Source organism: Lolium perenne, chromosome 6 (assembly GCF_019359855.2).
Source record: "Lolium perenne isolate Kyuss_39 chromosome 6, Kyuss_2.0, whole genome shotgun sequence".
In the NCBI taxonomy this organism is placed as follows: Eukaryota; Viridiplantae; Streptophyta; class Magnoliopsida; order Poales; family Poaceae; genus Lolium; species Lolium perenne.
Window position 1 is genome coordinate 44,416,192 of NC_067249.2, and position 14,395 is coordinate 44,430,586.

Consider the following 14,395-nt stretch of genomic DNA (forward strand, 5'->3'; position numbering starts at 1 on the left):
CCACATACTTCTTCATGAGCTATAAAACATTAACACAAATTGAGAAGCATTTTGAATTGTTTAAAGGTAGCACTCAAGCAATTTACTTTGGAATGGCAGGAAATACCACATAGTAGGTAGGTATGGTGGACACAAATGGCACAGGTTTTGGCTCAAGGTTTTGGATGCACGAGAAGCATTTCCTCTCAGTACAAGGCTTTGGGCTAGCAAGGTTATTTGAAGCAAACACAAGTATGAACCGGTACAACAAAACTTACATAAGAACATATTGCAAGCATTATAATACTCTACACTGTCTTCCTTGTTGCTCAAACACTTTTACCAGAAAATATCTAGACCTTAAGAGAGACCAATTATGCAAACCAATTTTAACAAGCTCTACAGTAGTTCTCCACTAATAGGTTTAAACTACATGAAAAAACTTAATCATGATCTACTTGAGAGCTCAAAACAATTGCCAAGTGTCAAATTATCCAAGACATTATGAGGCATTTTCTGTTTCCAACCAAATAAGAATAAGTGATGTAGCTTCCAACTTTTATCATTGAACATTAAAAGTAAAACGAAGAACAAGTGTTCATATGAAAAAGCGGAGCGTGTCTCTCTCCCAAACAAGGATTGCTAGGATCCGAATTTATTCAAACACAAACAAAAATAAAAGCACACAGACGCTCCAAGTAAAGCACGTATGATGTGACCGAATAAAAATATAGTTTCAATAGAAGAAACCTAATAAGTTGATGAAGAAGGGGATGCCTTGGGCATCCCCAAGCTTAGACGCTTGAGTATTCTTGAAATATGCAGGGATGAACCACGGGGGCATCCCCAAGCTTAGACTTTTCACTCTTCTTGATAATATATCATCCTCCTCTCTTGACCCTTGAAAACTTCCTTCACACCAAACTTCTCATAAACTTCATTAGAGGGGTTAGTACTCAAAAAACTTGAATCCACTTTTAGTCCTGTAGTGACACATTGCAAGAACTCAATAAAACATTAGCTACAGCTCTTCACGTCTAGAAAGCTTCGCTTAAAGTCCACAAGAGACAATGCAAAAAACAGAGACAGAATCTGCCAAAACAGAACAGCCAGTAAAGACGAATTTTAAAGAAATACTTCCGTTGCTCAAATCAGAAAACTCAAAACTAATGAAAGTTGCGTACATATCTGAGGAACACGAACGTAAATTGGCATAATTTTCTGAGTTACCTACAGAGAAAACAGTCCAGATTCGTGACAGATAGAAATCTGTTTCTGCGCAGAAATCCAAATCTGGTATCAACCTTCGATTAGAGGCTTCACTTGGCACAACATTGCAATAAAATAAAGATAAGGAGAGGTTGCTACAGTAGTAACAACTTCCAAAACACAACAAAACAGTAGCAAAATAAACACATGGGTTATCTCCCAAGAAGTGCTTTCTTTATAGCCATTAAGATGGGCTCAGCAGTTTTTTTGATGATGCACTCGCAAGAAATAAGAGTTGAAGCAAAAGAGAGCATCAAGAGGCAAATTCAAAAAAAAAAATTAAACCTAACATGCTTCCTATGCAAAGGAATCTTGTAAATAAACAAGTTCATGAAAAGCAAAGTAACAAGCATAGGAAGATAGAACAAGTGTAACTTCGAAATTTTAAGCATATAGAGAGGTGTTTTAGTACCATGCAAATTTCTACAACCATATTTTCCTCTCTCATAATAATTTTCAGTAGCTTCATGAATAAACTCAACAATATAACTATCACATGCAGCATACTTTTCATGATCCACAAACTTATAATTTTTATCAAGTTCAAGAATAGTGGGATAAAAACTTTCAAACACACTTTTATCAACAATATAACAAGATGATTGATCAATCTCAAAAGATATGGGACTCATAGATAAAGTCAAGAACTCTCCCATCCCATTTTCATTAGTAGTACAATTAATATTATCAAGTAACATAGGACCATCATCTAGAGCTTTATCATAAACATTTGCTAAGAAAAATTCTTTAGTACCATGCATTTCGACATCAGGAACAAACAAAGCATTATCATAAGATTTATCAAAGTAGCATGGATTATCATAGATAACAATAGCATAATTATTCTCACAAGTATTACTCATAGGTACTATTTCAAGAGAATCCACAGGAACATAACATTCAACCTCTTTCGGTAAGCATGGAGGACAATCAAATAGTGTAAGAGATAAAGAGTTACTCTCATTAGAAGGTTGGCATGGGTAGCTAATCCATTCTTCCTCCTTTTGTTCATCACTCTCCTCTTCTTTTGCATCCAATGAGCTTTCAAGTTCATTAATTTCCTCCTCTTTTTCATCCAATGAGCTTTCAGGTTCATCAATTTCTTCTTCCACCGGTTCCTGCAAATTGTGAGTGCATTCTTGTGCATTAATGAGTCTCTCTTTATAATCAATGATATAAGGATTATCACTGTAGCATTCTATGCAAGAATTAAGGATAAAAGAGACATAATCTTTAAGGTCCTTACAAGCAACACAAGTTTCATAATTCTTTACCATGAAGGATTCTATCTCGGAGGCTCCCATAAATAAGACAAATTGTTCTACCTCTTCGAACCCATAATGAATATAGCAATTCCGATTAATTATAGTTCTTAATTAAAAATTCCTCACTAAAACCACATTGAAATTTAAGATGTTTAGTGTCCTGTTGAGAGCAACAGTTTATATCATGGCGTTTAAGCAAGATTTTAGCCATTGTATTCAATTTTTCTATCATAGCACTCATTACTTTACCAGTTCTTGATTCTCCATAATTATTATAACATTCTATAAGCTCCAAGTAGGTTGTTGGTTCTCCCATAACAGCAGTTTTTTAATTTTTAGGTTTTTCAAATTTTTATGGATTTTTGGATATATAAGAAAAGTAGAACAAGACAAAAACAAACTAGACAAAAGTAAACTAAGCAAAATAATACTAGACAGAAATAAACTAAGCACAAATAAACTAGACAAAAGTAAACTAAGCAAAACAAAATAAAATAAAACAGAGAGAGAGGTAGAGTGTACTCCCCAGGTGAACTTATGAGTAGAGCTATGCCTCCCCGGCAACGGCGCCAGAAAACAGTCTTGATAACCCACAAGTATAGGGGATCGCAGCAGTCTTCGCGGGAAGTAAATCCCAATTTATTGATTCGACACAAGGGGAGGTAAAGAATACTTATAAGCCTTAACAACTGAGTTGTCAATTCAGCTGCACCTGGAAAAGCACTAATAACAGGGGTGATGTGAAAGTAGCAGTAATATGAGAGCAATAGTAACAGTAACACAGCAGCAGTTATAGTAACACAGGAGCAATGGCACCAGAAAATAGTTGATACTACTTCCAATGACATATAGAACGAGTATATGATGATGAGAGATGGACCGGGGTTCCCAGCGATCTACACTAGTGGTAACTCTCCAATAAGTGACAAGTGTTGGGTGAACAAATTACAGTTGGGCAATTGATAGGATTGATAAAGCATTAAGAAAGAACATCAATTCATTAATCATGTAGGCATGTTTTCCATATATAGTCGTACGTGCTCGCAATGAGAAACTTGTACAACATCTTTTGTCCTACCAGTCGGTGGCAGCCGGGCCTCAAGGGAATCTTCTGGATATTAAGGTACTCCTTTTAATAGAGTACCGGAGCAAAGCATTAACACTCTGTGAAAACATGTGTCCCTCACATCACTGCCATCCCCTCCGGTTGTCCCGATTCTTATCACTTCGGGGCCTTTGGTTCCGGACAGTGACATGTTCATACAACTTATAGATACAATCTAAGCAATAAGTATAGAGCTCAAATCTAAGATCATGCCACTCGGGCCCTAGTGACAAGCATTAAGAATAACAAGATTGCAGCAACAATAACTTCACAAACTTTATAGATAGACTAATCATAATGTATCATCCATCGGATCCCAACAAACACAACACCAATTACATCAGATCGATCTCAATCATGTAAGGCAGCTCATGAGATTATTGTATTGAAGTACATGGGATAGAGAGTACCAACTAGCTACTGCTAGAACCCGTAGTCCATGGGGGAACTACTCACGGAGCATGATGGTGGCGGTGGCGTCGATGGAGATGGCTTCCGGGGGCACTTCCCCGTCCCGGCAGGGTGCCGGAACAGAGAGTTCTGTCCCCCGGATTGGAGTTTCGTGATGGCGGCGGCGCCCCTGGAGTCTTTCTGGAGTTTCATCAATTCGTACTGCGTTTTTAGGTCGAAAGGGGTTAAATAGGCGAAGAGGCGGCGCAGGAGGGTCGACAGGGTGGCCTCCCCATAGGGGGGCGCGGCCAGGGTGTGGCCCGCGCGGCCCACCCCTCTGGTGGCCCCTGGCTCTCCTCCGACTCTTCTTCGGTGTTCTGGATGCTTCCGGGAAAAATAGGATGTTTGGCGTTGATTTCGTCCAATTCCGAGAATGTTGCCCGAACAGCCTTTCTGGAACCAAAAACAGCAGAAAACAGGAACTGGCACTGTGGCATCTTGTTAATAGGTTAGTTCCGGAAAACGCATGAAATCATCATAAAGTGCAAGCAAAACATGTAAGTATTGTCATAAAACAAGCATGGAACATCAGAAATTATGGATACGTTGGAGACGTATCACGCGCCCGTCAGCTCCCTGCGGAACTGATTGTCCGCCAGGACCCTTTCCAAAGATGACTTTCAAATCCTTGATCATATCAAATACCTCAGCACCAGTACGTTCCGCAGGCTTCGGCCGGTGATCTGCCTTGCCGTTGTAATGCTTGCCTTTCTTTCTTACTGGATGAATTTTCAGAAGAAATCGACGATGCCCAAGGTACACGTTCTTCTTACAATTTGGCAAATATACACTTTCAGTCTCATGTAAGCAGTGCATGCATGCATTGTATCCCTTATTTGACAGTCCGGAAAGGTTGCTAAGAGCAGGCCAATCGTTGATGGTTACGAAAAGCAAAGCTCGTAGGTCAAATTCCTCTTCTTTGTTCTCATCCCACACACGTACACCAGGTCTGCCCCACAATTGTAAAGTTCATCAACTAATGGCCTTAGGTACACATCGATGTCGTTGCCGAGTTGCTTCGGACCTTGGATGAGCACTGGCATCATAATGAACTTCCGCTTCATGCACAACCAAGGAGGAAGGTTGTAGATGCATAGAGTCACGGGTCAGGTGCTATGGCTGGACCTCTGCTCGCCAAAAGGATTCATGCCATCTGTACTTAGACCAAATCTTATGTTCCTTGCATCAGCTGCAAAATCTTTGAACTCTCTGTCGATCTTTCTCTATTGCGTTCCATCTGCGGGGTGTCTCAACTGCCCGTCCGACTTACGGTCATCTTTGTGCCATCGCAACAACTTGGCATGCTCTTTGTTCCTGAACAGACGTTTAAACCGTGGTATTATAGGAGCATACCACATCACCTTGGTGGGAACTCTCTTCCTGGGTTTCTAGCCCTCAACATCGTCGCCAGGGTCATCGCCTCTGATCTTATAACGCAATGCAGTGCATACCGGGCATTCATTCAAATTCTCGTATTCACCGCGGTAGAGGATGCAGTCGTTGATGCATGCATGTATCTTCAGAACATCTAAACCTAGAGGGCAGACAACCTTCTTTGCTTCGTACGTACTGGCGGGCAACTCGTTATTCTTTGGAAACATATTCTTCAACATTTTTAGCAAGTTTTCAAATCCTGAGTCAGCTACACCTTCCTGTGCCTTCCATTTCAGCAAATCCAGTGTGCAGCCCAGCTTTTTCAGACCACTATCGCATCCGGGGTACAACGAATTTTTGTGATCCTCTAACATGCGATCCAAATTCTCCCTCTCCTTTTCAGTTTCGCAGCTTCTCCGTGCATCAGCAATGGTCCGACCAAGATCATCAACGGGCTCATCACGTGCCTCTTCTTCACCTTCCCCTTCACCTTCCCCTTCACCTTCCCCACCTTCAGCATCCTCCATGAAAGTATCACCGAAATGATCAAGATAGTTGTCATCGATGAAATCATCCCCTTCTTCATCTTCTTCCATTATAACCCCTCTTTCTCCATGCTTGGTCCAACAATTATAGCTTGGCATGAAACCCTGCCGAAGCAGGTGCATGTGAACATCTCTTGAGGAAGAGTAACCCTTTTGATTCTTACAGGCAACACATGGACAGATAACAAAACCCCCCTGCTTGTTCGCATTAGCCACTACGAGGAAATCTTTCAAACCCGTAGTGAACTCGCCGGAGAGTCGGTTACCGTACATCCATTACCGATTCATCTGCATTATTATAATATAAAATATATAATTAACCATCATGCATTTGTTAAACTAATTAACTAACTACAAACAATTAATAGAAATTAAACAATGAACTACACACATATGCATATTTTATCAATGACACATGAAAGGTTCAAGTTGCTAACCGCGATCGAGGAGGAAAAAATAAATGAGAAAGCTCAAGTGTGGCTCCAACACTTCATATCATGTTTGTTTCATGCTCTTGGGGCATTTCATCAAACACCTTGTGTGCATAAGAGGAACCAAAAGCAAACCTAACACCCACTTGTAAAGTTTATGAAGAGAATGGCTCCAAATGGCTAAGTGCTGGCTGCTGGATGGGTATATATAGGGGAGGGGCTTTAGTCGCGGTTGGCCAGGCCAACCGCGACTGGCCAGCGAGCGCCCTGGGCCCAGGTCTTTGGTCACGGTTTGCCTCCCGAACCGCGACTAAAGATCCCATTAGTCACGGTTCCAAATATTTGGGGACTAATGAGGCTGGATGGAAGGCCCTTTTCCACCAGTGCGACCCATGAATAGGCCGGCTTGAGCCTCGCGGTGCCGCTTCGGCGAGGTCTTCTTTGGTGGTCGCTTCTTCGGGGAAGTCGGAGTTGCTGCAGAGTGATGCCGGTGAGCAACCTCGACGACGATCTTCGCTTCGGTGGTGTTGTGCATCCTCGGTGGGTTGCCATGGTGGCTGTGTGTGCCCTCGCGACGGTAGTGTTCCATGACGATCGGCGAGGGTGTTTGTACCGGTGTTTGGCCGGTTTCCTGGTTTAACCGGCCACCTACTTCTCTATTAATGAAAATGGCAAGTTTTGCTCATTTAAAAAAATCATTTTGGATTGCACTCAGTCTAACCCATAAATCAGTGACAGAATTTTTTTTTTAACTATTTATATTGGAATTGAAAAATCATATTTATAGACATGCCTCTTATTATATTTTCGAAATATTATGATTTTCATGGTTTTCATACATATATTGTAGTACAAATTAGTGGTCAAAATTGAACTTGAAGATAGTGTCAGTGTCCAGACATGTCATTTATTTGTGAACTGGAGGGAGTAGAATCTTGGCGATGGCTTACAACCGCGGTGGTTCCATTGCAGTATATCATGATCACTTAGGGTACGTTTGATTTGCAGCCGGAGCTAGCCTGACCAAATACTAGTTGGCACGCCCGTGACTCTTGGCTGCTGCTTGGTTTGGCTCCAAAAAATTGGCTAGCCTGCTCCGCTCTGTGGGTGCCAGTGCACTTTTCCGCCAAATCGTGGGCAAAATGAGGGCGGCCAAATCTAGCGCCAAAAAATTGGCAAGGCCAAAATTGGTAAGGTGAACTGGGCCTAGAACCAAACGCACCCTTGACATTCATAGGACCATTTTGTTCTCTTGCACAAAATACCTTTAAGATAAAGGGAGATGTTGATTCCAGTGATAGAGAACTCAAATAATTTCTGGTACCATATACTGGCATAACGATCTTATTATTTGGGTGTTGCACTATCATCTGCACAGCTTCTAAGTTTCTTGATTTAATGTTCTGCACAACTTATAAGTTTCTTGATTTAATGTTCTGCATATTCTTAGGTATCTATAAATAATGTGCTTCAAATGATACATAAATCATAAATGCTTGGTTACGCCATATCTTTAGTACATTTGCACTATTAATCAAACTTTTACATCTTTCTTTGTATAGTTCGATGCACTTTGTGGGGTGGTTCGAGCAACAGAGGTTTCCTCACTGAGTAATGATATCCTTGCACGCATCGTTGAAAGGTAGACACAACTAATTATCATTTTTATTGCGGTGAAACACTAATATGGTATCTTTGTAGCTCCACAAATGCTCGTTATGAGTTTGCCCAGAAGGAACTGCAAAGGAAATGGATGATATGTGCTGCTGCAGCAGGTGGTTTCTCTGTTGGATGCTTGATGAGTACAAGGAAGAAAAAAGCTCTGGAACGGAACTGATGAGAACCTCCCAGTATAAATATGATGTGATAAGGTTCAGGCCCTGGGATATGTAGCTTATTTAGTTAAGAAACTTGTCTTTATGTACTCGGTTTTCCAAAGGACGAATCTGTTTGGTCTGAGACCAAAATCTACCAGTCCATGTGATTAACAAAAACCTGTCGCTTGTTTGAATGGTTGCCATGAGTTTATATTAGCGCAGTTTTTGGCAGGGGGTTCTATTTGTAAACAAGGTTAACAATATGGAGAAGGAATGTGGAATTGCTCGTACTCACTTTTTTTTTAAATTTCATTTGTCAATCTAATGTAATCTAAGTTCTGGCTTATCCACAGCACGCCTTCCGTCCTTCGGCGCCATTTGCACTATGACATGCTTTTAGATCTTTTTGCTAGCTTAAATTCTCAAACATGCTATGCTAAGACTTGTATCTAAACATTCACCATACGTACCTATGTGACTCTTGCTACTCCAAATATAATACATATATGTTATGTCTCCAAGTACTTCAAAATGTCTCTTTTGTGTGGTTTATTTAAACCTTATGAGAGAGTAAGACGTGAAGTGACATCACTATATAAGTTATGTGTTTGTGGAAATGACAATCTGATCCCGGGCTCACCTGCTCTCCTTGCACACTCGAAATTTTGACATAAAGGACCACCTGCCCCAATGAATTGTCAAAAAAGACCACCTCCAAATAAAATTGCCAAAAAAGACCACCTTATTGTGGCGGCAGGGCCTGCCAGGCGACACGTGGCACCTGCCGCCGCAGCCCGTGGCGGCAAGCCCTGCCGCTGTTAGGCTTGGCGGCACGTTAAGCTAATCAGCATCGCCGTTACGCTGCGACGGAATAAGTGGGCCATGCCACCTCTGCTCCTGGCGGCAGGTTCATGTATGAATGGTGGTGGGCTCTGCCGCCACAGCCCCTGGCGGCACCACTCGGTAAATCATAGGTGGCCAGTATAAAACAATTCTTGGCATGGATGCAACGCCATGTACCACCGGCTACATAGCTGTGTCGAATACACTAGGAAAAATACGTAGACTACCGTATAGCGGCCCTGCCGGCAGCATCGGACACCAACTCTTTAACCAAATCATAAGCTATCTGCGACTGCGACGCAAATGAAAGTTGAGCGACCGTTTGCGTTAGCGCGGACCGAAAATGTCTCGGGACCTAAAATATTTCTTTATTACAATTGATTGGCTAAAAGAACCATCTTAACCTAAAACTACAACGGCCGTACCTACTCGCCATCGCGCGGCCTACCACGGCTGGGGTTACTCGCAGTCGCGCTGCCTACTACTGGCCGCCGAAGGGGACGGTGTCGTCGTCCACCATATATGGCCACAACGGGGTGGGAAACGGCGTTGCCGCGCAGGTCGTTTCCCACGCGGGCGAAACACCGACGAAACGCGCCAATCTGTTGGGCACGCGCTAGGCATGGCCCCGAAGTGAGTTCTCACCATCGGCGAACAACCACGAGGCCGACAGCAGCCGGCGAGCCGCGCCGGCGGCTTTCGACATGGGGCCGTCGTGGTGGCGCAAATCTCCTGGGTGGCCGGCGCCCCATGTCGCGGGGCGACGCGCACCTACCCCACCATCCGTGCACGCCTGGAGGAGATCCATAAGCTGTCGGTGGACCGTGCTTCAGGAGGAGGAGCGCTTAGCCGCGCTCCGACACGAGGCGGAGCTGCAGGCCGCTGCGGCGGATCAGCGACAGAACGAGGCGGCGCAGCTGGCATGCCTACGCAGGCCGGCGAGCCCTCCGGGCCCGCACTCCGCCTGGGAAAGGCCGCAGTGGTCGCCCTGGCCGGAGTCCCCGGCGCCCTCCGGCGTGTCCAACCGAAACAGCGCGTCACCGCCGGGGGGCATCGTCCTCATCGACGGCATCGACGACGAGTACTACTGGGAGTTGGGTGGCGCATCGGCGGCCACAACGTCCCAAACCCTTAGACTAGGGTTTCCCCTTTTTTGGTTTAAAGCCTATAAGGCTTTCTTTTGTGTAAAAATTGTCCAAAATAGGACTAAGTTTAAATGAATTTTAGTTTAAATTTAATTTGTTTTTATTTTTGTTTTTTTATGTCTTTGACTTTTGCTATGTGTCCGCATGTTAGACGCAATGCGCCCATTTCCCCGACCAAAATCATTGGCAAAATCCAGCAGTAGCCACCACACCGACACCATGGGGAAGAAATGCTGGCCGTTCCGGAAGACGAAGAACGACCATGAGGCTAGCGGCTCGCGTTCCGGCAAGAAAGCATGGGTCGGCCGGTACGTCCGCGTTGACCTCGCTCAGCAGCTATGGGAGGAAAACCGGCCGGTACCATGGCCGGACGCGAACTTGCCGGGAGGGGGCTGGTACCTGAACTCGCGGCGCGAGATCGCCGCCGAAGAAGAAGAGAACGACCACGAGGACGCGGACGAGGACGGCGACGTGACCATGCCGCAGTACGACCACGAGGACGGCGGACCGGCGTGGGATTCGGAGACCCAGCCGCCGGACATTTCAGAGGAGGAGGCCATTGCCATGGCACTGGCCAACAGCGAGCAGGACGAGCTCAACGAGCTCACTTTGTGGGACGGGCTCGCAATCCAGCTCCGCGAGTCAGCGCTCGCGCAGGGGAGGCCGGCGACTCCTCTGGCCACGCCGACGCGTTCCAACGTCCACGCTCCGCCTGCTGCTCCAGCGTCCCTGGCCACAGCCTCCTGCCCGTGCGGCGGTACCTCCTCCACCGCCGGCGTACGAGCTTCCATGGCCGACGCCGCAGCTGATTGACCTCGTCAGCGACGAGGTGACGACGACCAGTAGACATCGCCTATTTTAGCACCCCTTTCTGGCTTTTTTATGTCCTTTTTATTATCATGTAAATTATGGCGTATGAATGAAAAAAAAAATATGCGTCGTGCCGCTGGAGCCACCCCCGACGCAAACGGACATCCGAACACTTTCGACCATTTGGCCCGACGCAAACGAACACAACGTCCGAAATACGTCGCGCCGCTGAAGATGCCCTCATGTGAATCTGATCTAAATCGAACAAGATGCAGCTAGCTGACCATGAAATACATCACATGAACCGATGGTAATCAGAACGTACAATAGCAAATTCACTGCATGCATCGCCCTGGACCAGACTACGCCACGTCAGGGTGCCGCTTTCAGCTATGGCGGCATGTCCCACACTTGGCGTCCACCGTTTGCAGCTGTTTATCCTCCCTAACGTGCCGCCACCCCTAACAGCGGCAGGGCCTGCCGCCACGAGCTACGGCGGCAGGTGCCACATGTCGTCTGGCAATTCCTGCCGCCACTGTATGGTGATCTTTTTTGGCAATATTATTTGAAGGTGGTCATTTTTGACAATTTGTTGGGACAGGTGGTCCTTTGTGTCAAAATTTCTGCACACTCAACCAAGTCTCTACTATACTAGTTTAATGCATGTCCTTCGTCATGAAATATTAAAATATTATAAACAATGATAATATATTATTTCGAAAATATTTGATAAATTATAAATATGATTGTTTCGAGAACGATGGGAAGATCTGAACATCATTTTTTTTTTTTTTTTTTGAAAGGAACACCACAGCATTCCATTACGATAACATGCTGGAAACATCCCCAGCAACAACGTCTTTTACAAATTCAGGGAATTGGCCAAGCCAAGTCTCGTAGTGGCCAACTTCCATGGTTACACCATGCGCAGCTAAAGAGTGCGCAGCACCATTACAAGCCCGTGGACAAAATACAACTTTTACATCGTTGAAACCAACACGCAGATGGAATTTTATCTCTCTAAACATGGAAGCTAGAGAAGACAGATTATAATCATCAGTAGTAACAGCCTGCTTCAGCAGAGCAGAGTCAGTTTCAAACATCACGCTTTGGCAACCCATCTGCGAGGCGATGATTGCTGCATGTAGCATAGCTTGCGCTTCAGCATGTAGAGCATCTGAAACATACTCCAGGTTGCCTGCTCCAGCAGCAATCAGATTACCCTCTGTGTTGCGGATCGTGAAGCCCCATCCTCCTGTATGAGATGTCTTTCTGAAGGATCCATCTGTATTGATCTTCAAAATGCCATCCGGGGGAGGAGACCATCTTTGGGCCTTCACACAGCTCATCTCCTTGGGCTTTTGTTTATCCTTCATACAATTCAAAAAATGAAAGTTAATAGAAGAGCAAATATCATAATAACCTCTAATTACTTCTCCTCTATTTGCCCTATTCCTCTGTTGCCACCAAATCCAAAGTAACAAGATTACTCTTAGGCAAACTTCCTCATTCAGCTTTAGAATTTCTTCACAGAAGCTTAAAGCATCCGGACATGATAAAAGTTTAAGCCTGATATGATCTAGTTGGGCTAAACTCCACAGTCCTTTAACCTTCTTACATTTCAGAAAACAATGACCTCCATCCTCATCCATTCTGTAGCATAAGGGACAACGAGTATCTAATATCATACCTCTCCTTTGTAGTTTCATTCGGAGGGGCAGGCTGTAGTTTGCAACTCGCCATAGAAAATGCAGGACTTTATTTGGTAAAGGCAACCTCCATATTTTCTTCCAAGTACAGCTCATGCGACCTTCCTCTGCATAGGATGAGGATGTTAGTCCAGAAGAAGATTCTCTTGCTTTTTTATCAACGGCCACCCTGTAAGCAGATTTAACAGAGAAAATGCCTTTTTTATCATAATGCCAAGCAATAAAATCACCTGTGTGTTCATATATGGGGATTTGGAGGATAAGTTCAGCATCTTCGGGAGCGAAGGTTTGTTGGACCAAGTCTGTATCCCAAGTGTTGGTGGTCGGATTTATCAGCTCCGATACCTTGTAAACCTGATGTCTTCCTTTTTGAGATATAAGTTTTCGTGTGCTTCCTCTTGGGATCCATGGGTCTGTCCAGATGTTGATCGTGTCTCCATCACCTACTCTCCAAATAATTCCCTCCTTTAATAGTTGAATTCCCTTCAAAATGCTTCTCCATGCATATGATATACCAGGTTCTGGAGTAGCATGCAACATTGAGTTACCTGGGAAGTATTTTGCTGCTAACACTTGAGCGCACAAGGAGGAAGGGTTCTGAAGGAGTCTCCATGCTTGTTTTGCAAGCATGGCCAGGTTGAAAGCGTGAAGATCTCTAAAACCCAACCCCCCAATGCTTTTTGGTTTTGAGAGATTTTCCCAACTCACCCAGTGTATCTTGTTTATTTTGTCCATCTGATTCCACCAGAACTGGGCTATCATGGAGCTGATCTCATCGCATAGTGATTTGGTTAGATCAAAGCAAGCCATTGCATAAACTGGAATGGCTTGTGCTACTGCTTTAATAAGAATCTCTTTCCCCGCTTTAGAGAGAAGTTTCTCCTTCCAGCCCTGGATTCTCCTCCAAACCTTCTCTTTTAAATATTCAAAAGTTTTCTTTTTTGATTTACCAACATAGGTCGGGAGGCCTAAATATTTACCAGAGAGTCCTTCCCGTGAAATGTTCAGTATACCCTTCATTTCATCCCTGCATTTCTTGTTTGTGTTTTTACTGAAGAGGATTGTTGATTTGTCCTTGTTAACCATCTGTCCCGAGCAAGCTTCGTATTTTTCTAGGATGCGGTTAACCTCCTGAGCATTATTGGCGTTTGCTTCCAGTAATAGTAAAGAATCATCTGCGAAGAGTAAGTGATTCACACTTGGAGCTGCCCTACATACCTTGATTCCTTTCAGCCTTCCGTTTATCTCTGCATCATGTAACATGGCTGAGAATCCTTCAACACATATTAGAAAAAGGTAAGGGGACAAGGGGTCCCCTTGGCGCAGGCCTCTCTGAGGGGTAATGATATCTGTAGCATCTCCGTTTACTTTGATTTGATATCTAACTGAAGTAATGCATTTCATAATCAGTTTAATCCAGCCCATGTCGAAGCCCATCTTGATCATCATATCATGTAAAAATTTCCACTCAACTCTATCGTATGCCTTACTAATATCTAGTTTTAGTGCAGCATAGCCTACCGCTCCAGTGCTTCTTCTTTGTAGATAATGTGTTAGTTCATACGCCAACAAGATATTATCTGAAATAATCCTCCCAGCACGAATGCACTCTGGTTTGGGGATATGATGTCGTGAAGAATTATCTTTAATCTG

The 14,395-nt window shown here is 44.1% G+C and overlaps 1 protein-coding gene across 1 annotated transcript; it reads right to left on the minus strand.

Moving 5' to 3' along the window:
* Window positions 1-11,854: 11,854 nt before the first annotated feature.
* Window positions 11,855-12,382, minus strand: LOC139832373 (uncharacterized). Its single transcript, XM_071822114.1, has one exon. It carries the CDS (start codon window positions 12,380-12,382, stop codon window positions 11,855-11,857), a length of 528 nt encoding a protein of 175 aa, XP_071678215.1.
* Between the last annotated feature and the right edge of the window lie 2,013 nt (window positions 12,383-14,395).